The sequence below is a fragment of the Euleptes europaea genome, chromosome 12, assembly GCF_029931775.1.
Source record: "Euleptes europaea isolate rEulEur1 chromosome 12, rEulEur1.hap1, whole genome shotgun sequence".
NCBI lineage: Eukaryota > Metazoa > Chordata > Lepidosauria > Squamata > Sphaerodactylidae > Euleptes > Euleptes europaea.
Genome location: NC_079323.1, coordinates 60,485,678 through 60,508,643, shown reverse-complemented (window position 1 = coordinate 60,508,643; position 22,966 = coordinate 60,485,678). Strand labels below are relative to the sequence as shown.

The 22,966-nt window shown below is 39.9% G+C and overlaps 1 protein-coding gene across 1 annotated transcript in view; it reads right to left on the bottom strand.

Annotated features, from left to right (window-relative positions):
• Positions 1–22,966, bottom strand: part of MORC3 (MORC family CW-type zinc finger 3) — a 45,877-nt gene that overhangs the window by 17,556 nt on the left and 5,355 nt on the right. The window contains exons 2-8 of the mRNA XM_056858753.1: positions 19,890–19,962; positions 18,568–18,700; positions 16,313–16,527; positions 6,381–6,528; positions 3,457–3,607; positions 1,245–1,376; positions 563–682 (exon numbers count right to left, since the gene is read on the bottom strand). Of these exons, the coding sequence (XP_056714731.1) occupies positions 563–682; positions 1,245–1,376; positions 3,457–3,607; positions 6,381–6,528; positions 16,313–16,527; positions 18,568–18,665 (864 nt within the window). The 5' untranslated portion in view covers positions 18,666–18,700; positions 19,890–19,962. The remainder of the gene's footprint in view (positions 1–562; positions 683–1,244; positions 1,377–3,456; positions 3,608–6,380; positions 6,529–16,312; positions 16,528–18,567; positions 18,701–19,889; positions 19,963–22,966) is intronic.

The following is a 22,966-nucleotide window of genomic DNA, read 5'->3' as shown; positions in this document are numbered from 1 at the left end:
CCTACCATCTGCCATATTAAAAGGGAGATTTAAGAAGATCCCCAGGGTGGAGAGACTTTGCCCGTGTAACACAGGGGAGCTGGAAACCATCGAGCATGTATTTTTTAGATGTCCCCTCTACAAGTCAGCCCGCTTCAATATTATTGACCCTTTGATTAGGGAAATGGGTTCTGGTGATGAGGGTGAATGGACCAAAAGGTTTCTGCTGGGAGACAGCTCACCCATCACCACCCAGGTTGCAAAATATTGTGCAAAAGCAATGAAATTACGTCGCCTTAATGTACATCCTTAATCTGTGGGATTGTAAAATTGGTTGATTCCTAATTTTGTTGGCCTTGGTTGTAAACATCAACTCTGTATGGTCAGTTTCAGTTTTACCTGTTTTATCTGGCATACTAGCTGCAAATAAAAAAATTATGTATTTATTATTTGCAAATGGGTTGGATCTGACCTAGGGATGGTATACCAAAAATACACAAATGTTACTATCAGCTAATTTGGCAAGTTTTAGTGAAAATTCATGAAGGTACAGTTGTAGTGTAGTATACAAAATTATTCTCACCTTTTGTTGATAACCAACTCTTTCATAAGCTTTAATTAGTCTGTTTGTGTGGTACATCATCATTCCATAATGATCTTTATTTCGGCAATTGAATCCAAAGGTAATTCTCACAGTTTTGGGCTGTTTGTGGTTGTTCGGGAAAATATTCACACTCCTTCACATGAAGATTTTCATTAACTTCTAGGCATGCTGCAGTTATTGTTTCTTTGTGTTTTTTTAAAGCCCCAACCTGTTGTATTTGTAAAATGGACTAAAATTTTCTGAGGAAAAACAGTTATAATTACACTAGCTAGCACCAAGAACTTTCAATGGGAAGAAATTGGAGACTAAGTATAGTACATACTCATATGACTTTTTATATAATTACTAAACATGTGGGAGATAAGGTGTATTCTGACTTAAGGGGGAATATGTTCAAACTTATTTGGTTTTCAGAATTGGTATCTGGTAATGTCTAATACTGTATTACACTAGCTTTGCACAACTAGGAAGATAAGTGCCTATGTGTCTGCGTGGCTCATCAAAGAAATTTCCAAACTTAATACCACAGTAAAATGAAAAGTAAGAGCATGAGAACATGCTTGGAAAACATCACTCCAATCATAAACCTCAAGTCCCACTAATTCATTTAGATTGGCAGCCATTAAAAAAATGATTTTTACTCCGCAACAGTAAAGGATACATGCAAAAATTTTGGCCTATAAACATCCCGCTCTATATATGCAAGGTTTTTGGAAACCAACTGTGTTTGCACTTTTTGTCCTCTTATAATGATCTGCATTCTTGGCTTCAAATACAAAATACTGCAATAAGCCTGAAAAACAAATGAAAATCTATTGTTGTTTTTTCATAGCTTACAAGCTAAATCTAAACAGGAAGTCTAAACAATTTCCAGTAAGCCATTGGGCACAACTAGATATGACGGTTCCCCTGGGCTGGATCTGGAAAACCCAGATTTTCTGAAAACTTTTGGGTTAATAAACCCAAAAAATACCAGACCCGAAAAAAGGGATCTTTCAGATCTATGCTGCCCGGCCTTCACCAAAGTGAAGGGGGGGGGCAGCATGGATCTGAAAGAAATCCATGCCGCCAGCCTTCTCCATACTACAGAGAAGCATGGATTTCTTTCAGAGGCAGGCAAATAAGGGGGGAGGGAAGGGGGAAATGGCAGTGGAGCCAAAGCGCCCAAATAATGCTGAAAAAAATTGGAATTATTCGGGATCTACTTTTTCGGTTCCCTTTTTCATACCAAGAACACCCCCCCAAAAAAACCAAAAAGGTATTTTTCAGGTGTTTTTAAATTTCAGGATATCAATATGCACGTCCCTAGCTACAGAACTCAAGCCAGCGGTACGATTGAGCATATATGTATTGCTGAATTTGATTAGTTAAACAGGAAAATGGCAATTCCTATTTAATTAGTTAAATGAAGATAAAGGACACACAGTTTTATTGCCCTGTACCCTGGAAAGGGTAGCCTCTGGCAAGTTATTGTTTATTAGCCTAACCATGAGAAGACAAATAAAAATGGCAAGGGACTTTTTTCTATGCAGTAGTACAGAAATGATTAAGAATAATACTCATAACTTAAATATGATCTGCCTAATTTCTTAAACTCAAGTGTTTATTCTCATAACGTTCATCATTCAGTCTCCATTACTCAAAATCATTAAAAGGAGAAAAGAAGGAATTAAGGTATACCATGAAATATGAAGTCCAGCAAGAAGGTCCATTATTTTTATAATGCAATTCAAATGGTTTTAAAAATATAGCTACAGACTGTGAAACTGAACAGAGAATCAGTTAAATATTTCTGATGATTAGAATACAAGAAAGATCAATAATTCAGATATGTACTGGAGCAGGGGTCGGCAAACTCATTAATCAAAAGAGCCAAATATCAACAGTACAACGATTGAGATTTCTTTTGAGAGCCAAATTTCTTAAACTTAAACTATATAGGTAGGTACACTGTTTATTAACTTAATAAACTTTAATTAAAGTTTTAAGTCTTAATTAAACTATAGGTACACTGAATAAAACTTGATATCATACTTAATAATGATCTTATTTATTGATAAAAAATTAAATTGTAAGTAAGGTATCCATAAAATTAAATCATGACAATGACTGACAAACACTTAATGTGAACAATGGCCTTGCATCTCCCCGACCCCCACTGACCTCTCGGCGGCCGCCCTGGTGCATCCCGGCCGCCTCGGCCTCCCACGCTCGCCTCTTGGCCTCCTCCTCCTCGCCGACGCCTGGGCTCTTCCCTTCCTTCCCTCTCTGGCCGTCCTGCCATCCACCCGTCCGCCCCTCCTCAACGTCTCGGCCTCCGAGGAGGAGGAAGAAGAAGAGGAGGAAGGCGGAGGGGTGTCCTCCCCCCTCCCCTCTCCTGGCGTTCTCCAGTGGCGGAAGGGAAGGGCAGGCCACGAGGGGGATGCGCTGGAGCTTGCAGGTGAGAAGGCGGGGGAGGGTGTGTGTGTGCTGGATCGGGGCCTCCCTCCTTCTCCCTGGTGCTTGGGCCAGCACGTTGCAAAGATCCGCCCCCCCCCCCAGGCGCGGTGGCGGCTCTGGGCTGGCGGAAAGGCGGAGAACTTTTGCGGGACTTCTGCGTGCGTGCAGAGCCCGGCCGGGGCAGGGAAGGGATGCCAGGCTCTCCTCCGCCGCGATGTGCAGCCCCAATCCTCCGCCAAAGGAAGCCAGTCCCCCCAGCGCCCTCCGCGCCCGGGGAAGGTGGCTTCTCTCAGGTGGGTCGCCGCGATCCTGCAGCCCAGAGCCGCACTCAAGGGGCCAAAGAGCCGCATGCGGCCCTCGAGCCGCAGTTTGCCTACCCCTGTACTGGAGCATAACAGTGCAGTTAATACTTTAAAAAATGTGATCATACACACCCGTAATGAATAGTCACTTTCAGGAATAATCTGGTCTTGTCTCTCTTGCTTTTTATAACCTCTTTTTCCCGTTACTTCATCTAAATCTGCAGGTATTCTTATATCATATTTATCTGTTTCAAAATCAAATTCTGTTTGTTCGTTTTTCTCTCTGTGGAAGAAAATTCAAATTAACTTAAATAAGACTTATTGGCACATAAATATTGGCACTATTGATCCTCTTTCAGTATCTTTGGTCCTGGGGAGTATGCCATAACCAACATGTACACTATTATTAAAACTTTTATCTACAAATATATAATCTTTTGAAGCTTAACCAAGTGCAGCTGTTACTTTCTGAATTCATCAGACAAAACTGCTGCTTTGATGGACACAGAAAACGCTGTATTACTGGAGAGCCAGCTAGACAAACAATGAACAAACACCATTTTCTAGACTCACAGTAGAATCCTATGCAGAAATACTCCAGATTTTAGTAGGCTGCACAATATTGCACTTCTACTCCTGAGGCTAAGTTTAATACTTTTAAAAAAAGTTTTTATTGGGTTTTAGGATACAGAATAAAAAGGGAAATGGGGAAGGGGATGGGGAAGCAAAAAATTGGTTTCTGTGTCCAAGTGTAATCAATATATTTGTTGTCATTTAACATATTATGCACTCATAAAAACGAAAATAATCTATCTTATCAGTACTTAAACTAACACACACTATAACTTTATCACAATCACACATATAACTTTCTACCCTAAAACAACATTTCTAGATTTGATTAGTAATCTCATAAACCAGTTGATACTGATGTTTAATTATATCCTTATGCATATTTGTCATAAAAAGGTTGCCATTTGGCTAAATTTAATACTTAAAGGACTAACAAGACTTGACAGTGTGATCCTAAGCAGAGTTATACCCTTCTAAGCCCACCAGAGGCTTAGATTAAGAATGCATTGTAAGGTTCCTTCAGCATTTAATGTGGAGCATGCTTCCACCATTTGACTACACCTTTATAACCAGGCAGGAGAGCCAAACCAAAATATCTGTGCCTATTAGCAAAAGCTACCTCAAAACATTACACTTTCTGATTTTGATTTTGTAAGTATAGACTTATGTGATCTGCTGCCCAAAACAAGTTAGACTATTCAAGGTAAGAGAAGATTCTCTGTTCTAATAAATCCCACTACTGCTGAGACCAGTTAACTGGTGTTGATGGTATTTAAAATATTTTAAAGCATTAGCTTTTTTAGGGCACTATCACTGCCTCCCTCTTCCCTTCAGATAGTTTAATTATGAACAGGTTTGATACTTATACTAAAAAATTGATGCCGACAGACTGGGGAACAAGAAGCTCTCATTCCTGCCCTTGACAACAAATCACAGCATAATAAAAGATCAGCTGGCTTCATGGCATACTGTTACTGCCATCATATAATATGCAGTAGTTGACCACAATGCCAACCCGGTTCAGAATTAAACATCTCTACTGATCCTGGTGTGCAAGGTTATTCTACCACCATTGAAATCCTGGAAGCCTTTCTACATATTCATTCTCATATGCCACTTCCACTGGTAATATCCTACCACTGCTGTAGTAATCATCTGAATACAGGAACAGAGAAAATGTGGCCAAAGCATTCATTGATATGAATAAAAATACATCTGTTTCTCATCCTAGCAAATGGGAAAGATTCTCATCCTTGCTGTTGTTCTATTCAAGTGTCAGCAGCACGAGATCTTGTCAAGGGAAATGACTCCCATTAGTTCTAAGCTACCTTGGACGAGTTCTGCATATGCAAAAACAGTATCTGACTGACAAAAAGCTGGTTCTTAGTTGCTTGAAACCTGTGCCACATTTTGTTGGGCTAAAGTAGGTTACACTAACTTGCCTTTTCCACTTACAACCTCATAGTTTGGTTAAGGTAGCATGCCTTGCAATCTCTTATGCTGTTTTTTTCCTGCCCAAATACATTCTGTTTTCCTTTAATAATGTGTTTTTCTTAAGTGTGCTTGAATTTTATTTGGACTTATTCTAGATGACTGTTTAAATTACATGCCCCACACTATAACACAGTAGCATGCATATAACCACACAGTTCTAAAAACGTAAAAAATCTCATTAAGTTTTTAGAAAAACAGGTGACTGTTTCTACCAAATTCTCTTTCTGCTACAGACCCTCACTTTGCTCCCCTGTGCTGTTCATAACATATCTTAAAAGATTTGAGAGTGTTTATTTTCCAGGAGACAAATTCTTACTTTACTTTTATTGTATTGATTCAAAGTCATAGCAAACAACAAACAGAATAATAAAACCACAGCACAGGCAGCTACATTGCCTGGAGACAAATTCAGGCCTGGATTCCACATTCACTTCTGACACAGTGAAGTCATAATGATATTATTTTTACTTTTGCTTTTCTGTGGTAACATTCACTCTGAACATACCCAATGTGGTGGCTTTTCACCTCAGTATTTTTTCACCTCAGTAGCCTACTTGCTATTTTATGTAAACAGAAAAGCAATAAAGCTTTTAGATTATTTACAGTGGCCCATTGGTAGTCTTATCAAATTCACAGGTATTAAATCTGTATTACTAGCATCAGAAGAGCCCCGTGGCGCAAAGTGGTAAGCTGCAGTCCAAGCTCTGCTCATGACCGGAGTTCGATCCCGACGGAAGTTGGTTTCGGGTAGCTGGCTCAAGGTTGACTCAGCCTTCCATCCTTCAGAGGTCGGTAAATTGAGTACCCAGATTGCTGGGGGTGAAGGGAAGATGACTAGGGAAGGCACTGGCAAACCATCCCGTAAACAAAGACTGCCTAGTAAATGTCGGGATGTGACGTCACCCCATGGGTCAGGAATGACCCAGTGCTTGCACAGGAGACCTTTACCTTTTACTAGCATCAGAATTAAACAATGAAATTTCTCTTACCTTCGAAGGTTCCAAATGATGATTCTTGTCCCTTTTTTCCCTATGATGGCATCGAGCTCTGCAAGAAGCTCCTTTTCAGTAGAAAACAAGGAGTGTATCAGGATAGCCTCCAAGCTGGCTGCTGACTCCTCTGGATTCATTACTTGCCGTAAATTACGTTAAGAATACATTTAATTTTTTTTCCATTTGGGTGTGGCCTTTCACCAGAACTCTTTCTAAGCAAAGGTGGAAACCACTTACGTCATTTTAAAAATGTCCCTCTTGCAACTCTAATCAAATTGACATCAAGTCATCTTTAAGGTAAGGTAAAGTGTGCCGTCGTACCCCGTCGTCCTTTCCCTGCATAGCAACCCTGGTCCTTCTTGGTGTTCTCCCATCCAACTACTAATCATGGCTGACCCTGTGCAGCTTCCAAGCTCTGACTATACCTGGCAAAGCTGGGCTATTAGGGCTGCTCTTTAGGCTATGGCCATGTCACAACACTAGCATTATCATGCTTCTGAATCCATTTGGAAAATATGAGAGTAGATAATGCTCCGCTCACGTCAAAACCAGTTCATACAGACAGCCTCAGCTCTCCAAGAAGTTAATGTCACCAAACGGGAATATCTGAAGTGGGGACCTTATAATTCCACCATAAGGCATACAATTAAATGCAACAAATCTGCTTGTTTTGCAAACTCTACACTCCTAATGAATTTTTTGGTTAGAAAATGGGGAATTGTTGTCCTACAAAGGATGCCAGGTCTGCTGCCTTTTGCTGCTCCTTAGCTACCCATCAACAGAAGTGGAGGTTAAGAGAAATGAAAGAACAGAAGTGTATATATGAATGCATGTGTTTTTCTTTTGGGCAGGCAGGGAGTTGAGAAATAATTAACTAAATGATGGAAATAATTCACAGTGGGTAGCCGTGTTAGTCTGTCTGCAGTAGAAGAAAAGAGCAAGAGTCCAGTAGCACCTTAAAGACTAACAAAAATATTTTCTGGCAGGGTATGAGCTTTCTGAAGCTCATCTGAAGAAGTGAGCTGTGGCTCACGAAAGCTCATACCCTGCCAGAAAATATTTTTGTTAGTCTTTAAGGTGCTACTGGACTCTTGCTCTTTTTGCCCAAGGCACAAACACTTCTTTTGGCAAACATATCTACAAGTATTAGCTCTTGATGCAGCAAGTATTAATGTAAAAGGTCGGGGTTCCAGTTCCGGTTGCAGTGATAAAGCCACGCGTCTTTGCTGCTCAGATAAGAAACCTTAATTTCTTTTAATGTTTGAGAGGGAAAACATCACTAATTTTGAGTTCGTTAGATGGGAGAGTCTGTCGTGCTGGAGGCTGATAACAATTTATCTGACATGCCAAATACCAGAAAGAGAAATAGAGGATGTTTGACTGAAGATTCACCTGGCTCCCCGCCTCTGAGAGGATATAAGCAATTAAAGATAAATGAATTCTTTGCAAATAACCTTGAGGTGGACTGTGACTATCTTATACCACGCTCGGTAAACAACTATGAGGTGTTAGAACATCAGGATAATTTACAACCTTCTACTCCTCAATTACAGCTGCCCGCTGATACTCACTCTCTGCCAGATGTAGAAGAAACGAATAGTACTACTCACCCTCAAGCGGCCTCTCCCCCCTCTAGAGACCTTGACGTGGATTCCATTAGTAACTTTTCTAAAGCTGAACTAGTGAAACTAATTGCTGACTACAGCGTATTAACGGCTCAAACGATCAATAAAATATATGAACATTAAATATCTCACAAGCTGCAAACACTTGAAGAACTACTGGTAAACAGACAGTTTGTTAGACACGAGTAAAGTTATAAAGGACTATGGAGAGAGATGGTTATCATCAGGTGCCAAACCAAACTACGAACTGTTATGCTGCTCAAATTGAGAACGTTACTAATGGTGCAGCAGTGTCCTCCAGGAGAGTACTGCTGAATAACAAAATTGCACTAACAATAGCTAAATTGCCTGTTAACTTCGCTAGGTGGGAGAGCAGGAGATCCATTCTTTTCTCATTGGCCTCTCTGCTGAGAATGGACAACAAATATATTGACTTGGTTGCAGTGGAAACTCTTCCCTTCTCTCCAATGGGGAAAAGACTGATTTTGACTTTTAAAAAGTCTTTTATTCCTGAACAACTTTTGAGGCGCAGACGGTTTTTATCTAACTTCGAGATTCAGCTCACAAGAGTATTTTATGACCTAATTATCACGCCACTTCTAATAAAGAACCCTATGAAGGAGGCTTCTGTTCTTACCAGGAGCCCAAAGATACCGGAGGGCTGCCTTCGTGTTATTCCATCTGAGGCAGGCAGAACAGAGTCTCTGATTGACTCTTTTATTCCTTCGCAACTTCCTCTTAGAGAGCCACTAAATCCCAAGCTGGACCCACCATCAATGAACAACTATGAGGCACCGAAGGATGTAGCTTCACCGTTGGACTGCAATTCCCTTGAAGACTCTTTTCTTCTCTCATTTGAAAAACTGTCACCCTTGGAACAACAGGGGGTTATTGGAAAACTGGAAAGTACAGTCCAACGTCTTCAAGCACACAAAATATTCCCATCTGTACCTACCGTATATACTCGCGTATAAGCCGAGTTTTTCAGCCCAAAAAAAGGGCTGAAAAAGCCGGCCTCGGCTTATACGCGGGTCAATACGGTAGGGGAGGGGGGAGCGGGGAGGGAACTTACCACCACCGCCTTTTCCTGGCCGGGAGCGGCCTCCAGAGGCCCCCTGCGGCTGCAGGGAGCCCGCCCAGCCGCCCCCGCCGGCTTCTCCTGGCCGGGAGCGGCCTCCAGAGCCCCCCTGTGGCCGCAGGGAGGCCGCGCCACCAAGCCCGCGCCACTTCCCACTGCCAGGAGCGGCCTGGGGGGCCTCCTGCAGCTGCAGGAAGGCCGCCCCCACCGGATCCGCCGCTTCCCGCCGCCAGGAGCCTGCCGCCAGGTAAGCCTGCGGGGGGGGGGGAAGGGGTTATAAGCCGACCCTCGGCTTATACACGGGTGCCTAATTTTTCCCCATTTTTGGGGAGAAATTAGGCACCTCGGCTTATATGCGGGTCGGCTTATACACGGGTATATACGGTATCCCCACACTTTCTACAGGGGCCAGTTTGTCTGTAGGACAAACCCAAGATTCTACCCAAGATTCTCTGACTCCTATAAATATTGGAAGAATGCCTTCTCCCTCTCCGATTCAAAATATTTCAGCACCTTTGGAATCTATAGAAGCTCCATCCTTGCCTGTTTGCTTTCCAAAATCAAATGGGTGTATTTTTAAAGATACAAATAAGAGGCTTGATCTCATTGAAGAAACCGACTGACTGGCTTCTAAGACCCCAGATAGATATGTCAAATTGGTGTCTTGGAATATTTCTGGCTGGAAAAGTAAAAAACAAGATTCTGATTTTATTAATTATATTAGGTACTATGATTGTATCTGTTTACAGGAAACATGGATGACTGAAAATTTTAATGTTAATGGATTTTACTCTTTATCTCTGCCAGCATATAAAGAAAATGCAAAGGGTCAGTGTAAAGCTGGCTTAGCCATTTTAATTAAGCAAAATGTCTTTCCTAGAATGGACTTACTAGGTACTTGTAATTGCATTGCCCAAGCAGTTTTACTTTCTGATTCCTCTCTTTGTTTCATTTTAATTATTATCTATCTTCCTTCTACTGAAAATGACAAATCTTTAGAATCAAATTGGTTAAATCGTACAAACTTTGTTTCGAAAATTATTCAAAAATTTCCAATGATTCCAATTATCCTTTTAGGGGATTTTAATGCACGAATAGGTTACGATAATCGGAATTGGGCCCTTTCTGTGGATTTAGATGACGCCGAGCCTTTACCACCGCAGTTGGGTTTTCCTCGCCAATCTCAAGACTCCTGTCTTAATAAAGCTGGCCGTAAATTAATAGAATTCTGTATAGAACATGATATGATAACCTTAAACGGCCTGCTCCAATTTCCAGCATCTCAGCATTTTACATTTAACTCGGGGCAAGGGAGAAGTGTGATTGACTATGGAATTTGTTCTCCTAGATTTTTACCCCTAGTCAAAGCTGTTAATATTGATTTTCGCACTGAAAGTGATCACCTCCCAGTTTTAATCTCCTGGCTCTGTCTGACTGAAAATTCTTCCTCACATGAATTTGTAGCTGTACAACAGACAAATATGAGCTTGAAAAGAATTAAGTGGTCTGACTCTCTGGAGAATACCTTTTCCACTCTTCTTCAATCTAAGAAAATGCTTGATCAGAAATCAATGATTTTGAACTCTGACTCGCATTCTGAGATATTATCTGCTCTTTCTCAGATTGAAACACAGTTTTTCATTGGCCGAGCCTATACAGAATAATTCCACCAAGTCTGTTTCATGGCTCAACAAGGAATGCCTAGCATATAAAAGAAATCTAAGAACCCTTTTTAGGAAAGCTAGCATGAATGGTTCCCATGATAGGTATGGCAACTACTTTACATCTAAAAAGCTGTACATAAATCTAATCACGGAGAAGAAAATTTATTTTCAACATAGATGGTCCCAGCTGCTCTCGTCCCTTAAGTCTCGAGATGGCAAGACTTTCTGGAGGGCGATTGCAAACTTAGCTAATAACAACTCTCTACCTGAAGTTAGTATTCCACCTCAATTTTGGGTAGAACATTTCTCTAAGTTAGTCAATTCTCACATCAATATTATGCTCAACCTTGATGAAATTATCCCTTCCACTTACCCTAGATGACCAGCTGTTGAAGTGGAAGAAATTATTGAGATAATAGGTAGCCTGAAGTCTGGCAAATCCGGAGGTCCTGACAGTCTCCCTGTTGAATTGTTTAAGAAATTTATCGAAGCATGAATCAGGGTAAGCTTGAAATTGTTAAACTAGAAATGGACTGTATGGACATTTCAGTCCTGGGAGTAAGTGAATTAAAGTGGACTGGATTAGGACATTTTCAATCAGAAAATTACAAAGTGTTTTATTCAGGGAATGACAAAAAGGGAAGAAACGGAGTTGCTTTAATAGTGAGGCAAGATGTAGCAAAGGCAGTCAGGAGCAATAATGCAAAGTCTGACCGAATAATATCAATCAGACTTCAGGGAAAGCCTATCAACATAAGCATCCTTCAAGTTAATGCCCCAACTACAGATGCTGATGAGGAAGAAATTGAAAGTTTTTATGCCAGTGTTCAGGAAGAAATTGATCACACACCTAAACAAGATATGCTGATAATCATAGGTGATTGGAACGCAAAAGTAGGAAACAAAGCAGAATCAAATGTTGTTGGCAGATTTGGGCTAGGAGCACAGAATGAAGCAGGAGAATGCCTCGTAGAATTCTGTGAAGACAACAATCTGTTCATTGCAAACACATGTTTCAGGCAACCAAACAGACGATTGTATACATGGACATCACCAGACGGCCAGTATAGAAATCAAATAGATTATATAATTGGAAGCAGAAGATGGAAAAGCTCTATTCTCTTGGCTAAAACAAGACCAGGAGCCGACTGCGGTACAGATCATGAATTGTTAATATCGAAAATCAAGATAAAGCTTAGGAAAAACACCAAAACATTCATAGCACCAAAATACAATCTAAGCAATATTCCGGAAGTGTTTAAAGACTATGTAAGGAACAGATTTGCATTACTTAGTTCAAGTGAATGTAAACCTGAAGAACTATGGGTGGAAACTAGAGATATTATCAAGGAAGAATGTGCAAAGACTATTCCTGTAGCCAAAAGAAAAGAAAAACCTCGATGAATGTCTGAGGAAACTCTTAAAATTGCCAGAGATAGACGAGAAGCAAAAGTAGAAGGTGACAGAAATAGAATCAAAAGTCTAAGTGCAACGTTCCAGCGACTCGCACGTAGAGACAAAGAGACCTATTATAATAACCAGTGTAAAGAAATAGAAGAGAACAACAAAAAAGGAAGAACAAGAGATCTGTTTCACAAGATCCAAGAAATCAAAGGGAAATTTAAAGCACGGTTAGGCATGCTGAAAGATCAGCATGGAAATACATTAACTGAACAGGACAAAATAAAGAAAAGGTGGGAACAATACACTGAAGAACTATACAGAAGAGATGAAAGGATAAAAGATTCTTTCCAAGAAGAATCTTTTGAAGAAGAACCTACAGTTTTAGAAAGTGAAGTGAAAGCTGCATTGAGAGCAATCGGGAGAAACAAATCACCAGGAGCAAATGGGATATCAATAGAGCTATTCCAAGCCACAGAAACGGAGTCCATCAAAATCTTGACAAGAATATGCCAATTCCCAAAAAAGGAGCCATCAAAGATTGCAGCAGCTATCGGACCATCACATTAATTTCTCACACAAGTAAAGTGATGCTCAAAATCCTACAGCAAAGGCTGTTACCATATATGGAACGAGAAATGCCTGATGTTCAAGCTGGTTTCAGAAAAGGAAGAGGCACTAGAGATCATATTGCAAATATACGCTGGTTACTGGAGCATACGAGAATTTCAGAAGAAAATCAGCTTGTGTTTCATAGATTACAGCAAAGCTTTTGACTGTGTGGATCATGAAAAGCTATGGCTGGTTTTAAAGGAAATGGGTGTGCCACTACATCTGATCGTTTTGATGTGCAACCTGTACTCTGGACAAGAGGCCACAGTTAGAACAGAATATGGAGAAACGGAATGGTTTCCAATTGGCAAAGGTGTCAGACAAGGATGTATTTTATCTCCCTATCTCTTCAATCTATATGCAGAACATATAATTAGGAAAGCTGGATTAGATTTAAATGAAGGTGGGGTGAAAATTGGAGGGAGGAACATTAATAATTTGAGATATGCTGATGACACTACGTTATTGGCAGAAAATAGTGAAGATCTGAAATGACTACTGCTGAAAGTTAAAAGAGAAAGTGCCAAAGCAGGACTACAGCTGAACATCAAGAAAACAAAAGTAATGACTACAGGAGAATTACACAACTTTAAGGTTGACAATGAGGAAATTGAAATTGTTCAAGACTTTCTATTCCTTGGCTCCACCATCAACCAAAAGGGAGATGGCAGCCAAGAAATCAGAAGGAGATTGAGACTGGGAAGGGCAGCCATGAAGGAGCTAGAAAATATTCTGAAGTGTAAGGATGTGTCACTGGCCACCAAGACTAGATTAAGTCATGCCATCGTATTCCCTATTACTATGTATGGGTGTGAAACCTGGACAGTGAAGAAAGCTGATAGGAAGAAAATAGATTCCTTTGAAATGTGGTGTTGGAGGAGAGTGTTACGGATACCGTGGACTGCCCAAAAAACAGATCAGTGGGTTATAGATCAAATCAAGCCTGAACTGATCCTAGAAGCTGAAATGACTAAACTGAGGCTATCGTATTTTGGTCATACCATGAGACGACAAGAGTCACTGGAAAAGACAGTCATGCTAGGAAAAGTTGAGGGCAGCAGGAAAAGAGGAAGACCCAACAAGAGATGGATTGACTCAATAAAGGAAGCCACAGCCTTCAGTTTGCAAGATCTGAGCAAGGCTGTCAAAGATAGGACATTTTGGAGGACTTTCATTCATAGGGTCGCCATGAGTCGGAAGCGACTTGACGGCACTTAACACACACATTGACTTGTATGGCATTTTACCAGACTCCTGGCTTAATTCAATAATAATCCCTATTCATAAGAAGGGTGATCCTACTTTACCTGAAAATTTCCGCCCCATTAGCCTTTTATCAGTCTTGGGCAAATTGTATGCGAAGCACTTAGAACAACGTTTCCTTAGATGGGTAAAGGATAACTCCATCGTCGGCCCAGAGCAAATCTGCTTTTCCACAAATAAATCAACTTTGGATCACTGTCTGATTCTTGCCTCACTTGCAGAAAAGTATATGAAACTGGGTAATAAACTCTTTGTCGCTTTTATTGATTTAAAGAGTGCCTTTGACTCAGCTGATTAATTAGGAATTGATCTTCGTCTTTTATTCCTTTTAAAAAAAATTACATTCATCCACAACAAGCCAAGTAAAGTACTCCTCAAATGGCGGACTTACTGAGAAAATCCCATCTAATAAAGGAGTGAAGCAAGGATGCATCCTTGCTCCCCTTCTTTTTATTTCTTTCAGACTTGGCTTGTGCTTTAGAACCTATCAATGGTCATCCTCCAAAACTAGGTAAAGCAGTACCTATCCTTTTATATGCCGATGACACCGCTATTTTATCCTTTTCTAAAATTGGACTCAAATGTTATCTAGGGGCCTTTGAGAAATATTGTCATCTAAACCTTCTTAAAATTAACTACTCTAAGACTCAAAGAATTGGCCACCCAATTTTCTCAAAGAATTGGCCACCCTCTAGTTGGCACATTGGAAAGGCCAAAATTCAACAGGTAAAGAGCTACAAGTAGCTGGGTAGTACCTTCAATTATAACCTTAAATGGGCAGTACACAGAAATAGGACTGCCAAACTAGGGAGAATCTCTTCAAGTCAACTGAAGTCATTCTTCTTCTATAAGGGCAATCAATTTGTTCCTGCAGCAGTCAAGGTATTCAACTCCAAAATTTTACCCCAGATTTTGTATGGTATTCCTGTTTGGGTCAATGCTTTTAATCGTGATTTAGAATCTGTTCAAGCAAAAAAAAAATTAGACAAATTCTGGGTCTCCCTAAATGTGTTTCTCATTATGCAATTTGCTTTGAACTAGGCCAAAATTTGTGTGAAACCAAATTCGATATTGGCTCAAACTATATTTTAGAACTGAACGTGATTCCCTTTTATCACTGTTGTTAAAAGAACTTCACAATACCTCCTGGGATTGTATAATTTTGACCAAAATAAGATCTATCGGAGTTTCTTTGGAAGATTTGGCTCCAACTACCGAAGCCCACATTTTTTAAATTATTAAACAACATCTCTTAGATATGGAGCTTCAAAAGATGCACCCAATCCAACCTTATAATTGCTCTTCAGCAATGTTGGGTCTTCTGAATAAAATTGACAGTATCCCCCACTACTTTTACAATCTGGATATCCCTATCCTCCGTAGAGCATTCTCTCTTGCTAGGGTCAATGCCTTTCCATCAAGGATGCTGTATGGAAGGTACCACCAAATCCCAATACAGGAACGCATTTATCCCTGTGGTTCCAACTCCCTGGATACAATTGAACACATACTGTTTGACTGTTCTCTATACAAAACATTCCGTGGGAAATGGTTAAAAACTTGCTTATTTTCAAAACATCACCTGTCTAATAAAGTAAAATGTCAATTTTTATTGAATGATTCAGTACCGGAGATTACTGAGGGTGTTGCCAATTTTCTAGTGGATGTGATGAAAGTGCAAAAACTTGCAAGCTCTGATATTTGATTATATTGTTCTTTGTTTTATTTCACTGATTTTATGTTTTATGATCCCTTTTTGTAACAATTGTAATAATTTTTATGCCATTCAAGGTTTATGATGGTAATGATGCGGTAACCTCTACGTTGGGAATTATTAGGATGTAAAAGGTCACCAGGAGAAGCAGATTCCATACTAGTTGGAAGGCACATGCAGTAGCATGGTATAGTGCATAAAGCGCTGGATTAGGATCTGGGAGAACCTTGTTTGAATCCACACTTTGCCATGAAAGCACATTGGGTAACCTCAGGCCAGTCACACTCACTTTTTTTCAGCCTAACCTGCATCACAGGGCTGTTGGATACAATGGAGGAGAGGGGAATGCAGTAAGCTGCTTTTGGTCCCTATCAAAGAGAAATGAAGGATGAAAATAAATTAACCTTTCTCTAGTTAGCTACATTTGGGTCTGATCAGTTCTTGAATAGCTGCCAGACCTCCTGGGAAGCCTTGGGCTCTGCACATACATCAGCAATAAACTAACATCCAAATATTGAAGTTTATTGATGTGAACTAGCATTTTGCTTAGAAAAAAGTCATGAAAAGGATATGTTTCTTGTTGAATGATATTATGGGAACAATCACATGCTCTGCTTTTGTAACTCTCAAAAAGGTCTGTGACAACATGCCCACGCTCATGCCATCTTCATTTTTGGTGAATACAATTGCATCTTTTCCGAGACGCATTGATCCTGATTTAAATCCATTTCCATACAATCCAACTGGGGCATGGCCATTCATTATAACTTTGTCACTAAATCCAAAGCTGAAATACAAGGGTTTGAAAAGATTAAAGAGGAAAAATGGCTTCACCATGCACAGTTTTAATAAAACAACATAATGCTTGATAATAGAGTTAGTTTAAACATATGCTTTTAGAAACAGAATCTTTAGCTAAATTCAATATGCTGGTTGCCCAACAGGCCCCCACTTCAAGAGAGTGTTCCTCTTTTAACTATAAATACTATGCAAGTGTATCACTTGTTAATCAGTTTACAAAGAAATATCATAAGAGAAGCACCCTTTCATATAAATTATATCCTCTAGGGCATTTCACTGGTGCTTTAGATGCTTTTGTTAGGAATATCAGGCTGACCTTCCCTTTCAATTTATTTTCCCTTAAACCCTTATCTTAATTTACTTTCCTGATTGTTGTGGAAACACCAAAAGGGCCTCAGCATAGTAGTTTTGCAAAATCAATTTATAGGTTTTCAAACTGTAACATTACTGAACCTAGCACTGCACTCCAAAAGCAGGGCCACTGGGAGGGTGGACAAAATTTGGGGGCCCCAAGCCAGCTGAAGGGCCTCTGAACTCAGCTTCATGCAATACATTAAAAAAAACTTGTAGTGCACTTCTGCACTGCAGCCACTAGGGGCGCATAGAAGGCAGAGCACAGTAAATAGGTCACTCTGCTTTCTGCTTAAGGTGCCTTCTACTACAAGGAGACAAAGGCATGCATGTCACATTAAACTCATCAACCAAGCCAGCACAGGAGCACAGTAAGACTAGTCAGCACAACTCATGGCTGCAGCCTCCTAGCAAAGTTGTTGTTGTTCCCAGCAGTCTGGTTCCTTTCTTTCCAACAAGCTCCATAGTTTTATCTGTTCAACCAGATTTTTTCCAGTTAGTGTGTTGTAGAAAATAAAGTATTTCCTCTTTTCTAAATGTATTTTCCTCTTTTGTACACTTTTCTCCATTTTGTCCTCTTCCTATCATGATATGCCTTCATTTCTCCCTCCCTGTTCTAATTCCCACCCCTCTTATTTCTCAGTCTTAGTTTCAATTCCTCATCCCTATCCTGGCAATTTAGAAGTATTTAATACTGGTATAGCAATAAAACCTTGTTATTATGAATGGGGTGGGGGGAAGAGTTACTGTTTCCTCATGATCTGTCAAAGTAATAAAAGGATGTTTGCCCTCCCCCCTTTACATGTATGGTAACATAATATTAATCAGATTTAGTGGTTACACATGTGGTAAAGAAGTTAGAACTCCTTCTTTCCCTTCCCCAATTAGATTTAATTATATGTTAAACACTGTTCAGGCAGAGGGTTGTTGTTGTATTGGTGGGACATCTAATATCCCTCTGTAAATGCCACTTTGCTACTGTAGATATTAAGCTTCCTGTGATATGACAAGTGACACAATCTTTTTGGAAAACATGTCAGCAAAATCAATCCCAATGATCCCAGTACTTTTCATCCATTTGACCCTGCTTTTGTGTTAGTTAAAGGTACAAGGGTAAATTTAAATAGATTTCTTACTGATTTAGTTACTAAAGATTTACTGTGATATGACATTTTTGTGAACTCAGATGTAAGTTTGCCCACTCAGATGTCAGAAGCGTGACCTATATTTGTACACATACAAATGTATGTACAAATATAAAATTACAAAAATTAGACGTATGGTTTCGATCAGGGCCATATGGGGGCATGTGGAATCTTTGTCTGGGGGTCCATGGTGTCTCTTGGAAATCCTGCCCAGCAGTAGATTTTATTCATGGAAGGATAAATTTTGGGTTCATGTTGTTCCACTTGCCACATACAGAGCACTTAGCATGAGCAAGTTGGAACAAGGAGATCCCACTCATATCATCTATCCACTGTGTTCTTCAGGATGAAGGCATCTGCTCATCCAATGGTCTCCTTGGTTTCAGCCCTCTGTGTTTGCTTAGTCTTTCTGCAAAGTATTTTATATCACAAAAAACTGTGATAATTGTTCTAGTATTCGTTCCCAGCTTTGATTATAAACATTACGTTTGCTTGACTAAATGCACACTGACACACACAAAAACCCTTACCTCAACATCTTATGTAGCTTGTCTGCATTCATACCGTTTCCATTGTCCATGAATGTCAAACATGTACAATCGTTTATAACTGTTTTGTCAATCCACATCTGTTTTGCATTCACATCTGGATCATAAGCATTATCTGAGAATAATCAGTAGTAAAACATATTTAAGCTACTTTGAATCCCTGTAGTCCTGACTTCTCAGCATCTTTCTAGTCACACTTAACTCCCAACTGATACACTTATTTTAATGATGAAGACCTTCTTCCAGCATTTATGATCCTTCAACTTTTTCCCATAACCTTTCCAGAAAGAGACCATGTATGGGGCATAGGAATGACTGTCAGTGATGTCACACCCCTCTACGCTTCGCTGGAAACTCTGTGGTAAAATTACACCGTCTCAAGCAATTCTTTAACAGGTATGATGTCACATCTAAGTTTTCCTGGACCTTATGTCACGCCATCACCAACAGCTTTTTTTTAAAAAAAACTTTTCCCCACTAGCTACTGGAGTGCTGGTTAGCAGCATGAGATCTCCCACTTTCAGTAGGCACATGACAACTCTAGGCACAGTTCATGTGCAATTCTCTGGGTGTACCAAATTAGTGTGTCAACAGTTTTTAGAGCCTTCCTTTTTTTCTACATTTAAACATTGTAAGTGAAACACATACTATAGTGTCTTTACGTTTTTACAAGTATATTATTCCAATAAAAATAACTTCCACGTAAAACTTCAGATCTGTTTGAATATAACATTTAAATCACACTTGATCCCTGCCCCAATCGGGTATTTCAGTTCAAGTACTTGTTGCTATTAGGACATAAACAGGATCTCATCTTAATTTTAAGATTACTAAAATTAAGTCAAAACGAACATGCCAAATCAAAACTTGTTCTGTTTAGGGCACTGGATAATTTTCTTGAACTTTTCTGGAAAATTCTCCAATTTTAATTTTTATGGAAAACTTATATCACTGACCCAAAGTACAACGAGCAGATTGAAGGAAATGAAATTTCTTTCCGGCCTCTCCTGATTAAGCCCCTGAAATTCTGCTCACAAAAGTGGCAAAAATCACCCTCCCCAACCAACAGAAATGTTCAATGGGCTAAGTGGAAGCATACTTTGCATCCAACCCAACAGCTTTACTATTTTTAAGCAAACTCGCAGTGTGCTCATTAAGCCAATACAGCCTTAAATCACACATGAGACTCTTAATGGGAAAAACTATCGATCCCATCCAAATCCCCAGAAAAGCAGTGACTATACACATGATTCACACACTAAGCAAGAGTGTCTTGAACTCAGTAAGTAACAGTGTTCACATACCTATAAGTTCAGCCACAGCACTGAAAGGCCATGTGTGACTTGTAGAGTTTGTATGGAGAAACTTTGGACACAACTGAAATAAAGTAAAATGTTAATATTAGATCAAAACAATTTTACTTCCAGCTCAACACACAATAAAAACTGCTGTTCTGATGCTTACAAAGTTTTACTCCAAGTTGGTAATCACAAACATATTTCATTACCTTGATCTGCAAGTTTCAATTAAAAAAATATTTAAGAATATAAAATCTTGTCATAATTGCCTAATGCACCATGTGGCTTTTGGTGGGATAGTTTACAAATATACAATACAAAATTAGGGAATGCAACATTTTCATTGAGAAAGTAGAACAAAGAGAAAATTTTTGCTCCTTTAATCCTTATAGAAGAGCTGGTTTTGATACCTCGCTTTTCTCTACCAAAAGGAGTCTCAAAGTGGCTTACAATCACCTCCCCCGCCCCCAACAGGCACACCTTGTGAGGTTGGTGAGGCTGAAAGTGTTCTGAGAGAACTGTGACTGGCCCAAAGTCACCCAGTAAGCTGCATGTGGAGGAGTGGGGAATCTAATCTGGTTTTCCAGATTAGTGTCTGTCACTCATGTGGAGGAGTGGGGAATCAAACCCTGTTCTCCAGATTAGAGTCTTAACCACTACATCATGCTGGCTTATCTCCTTCCCCCATCCCTTCTGTCCCTTCACTTCATCTAGGAAGGTCTAGTAGAGAGAATGCTCTAGTTCTTTCCATTCTTCAGATCACAGAGCCATGAAATCAGTCCTGCCCAACCTTTTACAGAGAAAGGGGTGATGGGCCTTCCTGGAAAAGGAACAGAATGGGTTGAAGAATGCACTTCCTCAGTATAATTACCCCTCCCTGAAAAGAGGCAGTCCACCACAGCTCTTAATGTAACTGGGCTAGAAAGCCTGCCCTGACTGCTGCTGCTAACATTCACTAGCTGTGCATGTCCAACCCTTCCTTTCCAATGATAGCAGGAAGGGATTGTGGGAGAGGCAGTTTCTAAAAAAGTAAACATCTAGTATTATCCTGCAAACTGGAGGCGGGGAATCATCCTAATAATGTGGAGGGGTCTACTCCCTTTTTGCTTTTCATGCTTTGTGATTTTATCTGCTGAGTGTTGGAACAGGAAAAACATTATTTCCTTTTAGAGGTCTACTCTTTTACACACTTTGTCCTTTTACACACGGGCAATACAGCTATGGGACCTAATAATATCAACTGTACCACAGCAGGTCTCACCCAGTTGTGCATCACCCAGTATAATATATGCCAACAATGCCTCTCAATTGTCTATACTGGACAACTGTCAGTCCCTGCTTGAGAGAATCAATGAACACAAATAGGACAAAAGAAATCACAACATTCAGAAACCAGTGGAGGAGCATTTTAGTTTCCCTACAAATTCTACTGTAGGCCCGGAAGTCACTGTTCAACCCCCCCCCCCAAAAAAAAACTCCAAAAGAAATATACAGCATGAAAATGCTGTATTAAATCCTAAATTAAACCCCACATGTCACACTGACTTAAACAGAGACTTGTAAACCCTCAGTTACTTCAAATTTCTAAAAGCTCCACAGGACCCACTGTTTAGAAATTTTAACTGGCTGTTATTTATTTTTGTTATTTATAATCTGCCTTTCTCACTTAGAATCAAGGTGGACTGCACAGTATAAATCAATGCAATCAACAGGATACTGTATCAAGATGCTTGGATCAAGCATCTCTCTGAATTATTGTAGTAATACTGCCCTCTTACCTTTGCAAAAATGCCCTCCTTAATAATTCAATTTTGTACAGTTTGTGAAATAGCAGGAGAGTGGGAGCCTTCCTGACAGAATGAAGCTGCTCAGGTGAGTGAAGCTGTTTTTAACATACCAGTATTTTATTAGATTATAACATTCCACCAATAGCAGTTAATTTAAAAAACGATTTGCTATGTTTGAACCTCTGACCTCCCTCACCATTTAGTATAAACAACTCCTAACTCTGTTGATTTGTGAGTCATGCCTACTCTTTCTGCATCAACTCCTCCTTTTCCCCCGGTTTACACCTGAAAGGCTCATAATTTCACATATTGCCTTGGATGCCTTAGAATAGATGGGCTATTTATTATATGCATCTATCATAAAATATATACAGGAATCATGTGGCACTTCAAACACTAACATTTTAATTGTAGTATGAGCTTTTCTAGAGTCTACTGCATCAGACGGCTCCTTGGTTGGCAGACTGTGAGTATGGAATGCAAATATTTATTTTATTTTTCTTGTTTTTTTATTTGTCTTTGTCAAGAAACTGAGTCCTTTAAATTTCTTGTTCTTTCAAACATTGGTTCAGGCTTTTGGACCTACAACAATTAAAGAGTTTGAACTGAGAAATAACTATGCTAGTGCTTAGCAAGCAATGACCTTCTGTAACAGAGATAAGACTCCAAGTGTTGGAAGGATTGCAATTTATATCCTAACTCCTTCTAGGTCCCCAAGGTCAAAGAATGGAGGAACTACATTCCATTCAATTAACAGAACATTAATTCTTGTTACATGTGAGAAATGGGAGGGTTTAGCCTGCAGATAAACTCTTGCAAGTTATGGTGGGCAGCCGTGTTTGTCTGTAGCAGTAGAAAAAAGTCCAGTAGCACCTTTGTTAGTCTTTAAGAAGATACTGGATTCTTGCTGTTTTCTACTCTTCCAAGTTATTTTGCTCTGACCTTTTGGGTCACCTGCTTAATACCAGATTTACATAGTTAACTGAGATCATCAGCCACAGATCTGATTGGACAGTGAGCTCAGGTCACTCAGACCCCTTTTGGTCTTAATAGTTTAGCATTTGCAGCTTTCCTTTGTTCTCGAGCCTTTTGATTTTGTGCTTGCTTTATGGTTCAGCAGGAGCCCATTGGCGCAGAGTGGTAAGCTGCATGACTGCAGTCCAAGCTCTGCTCACGACCTGAGTTCAATCCCAACGGGAGTCGGTTTCAGGTAGCCGGCTCAAGGTTGACTCAGCCTTCCATCCTTCCAAGGTCGGTAAAATGAGTACCCAGCTTGCTGGGGGTAAAGGGAAGATG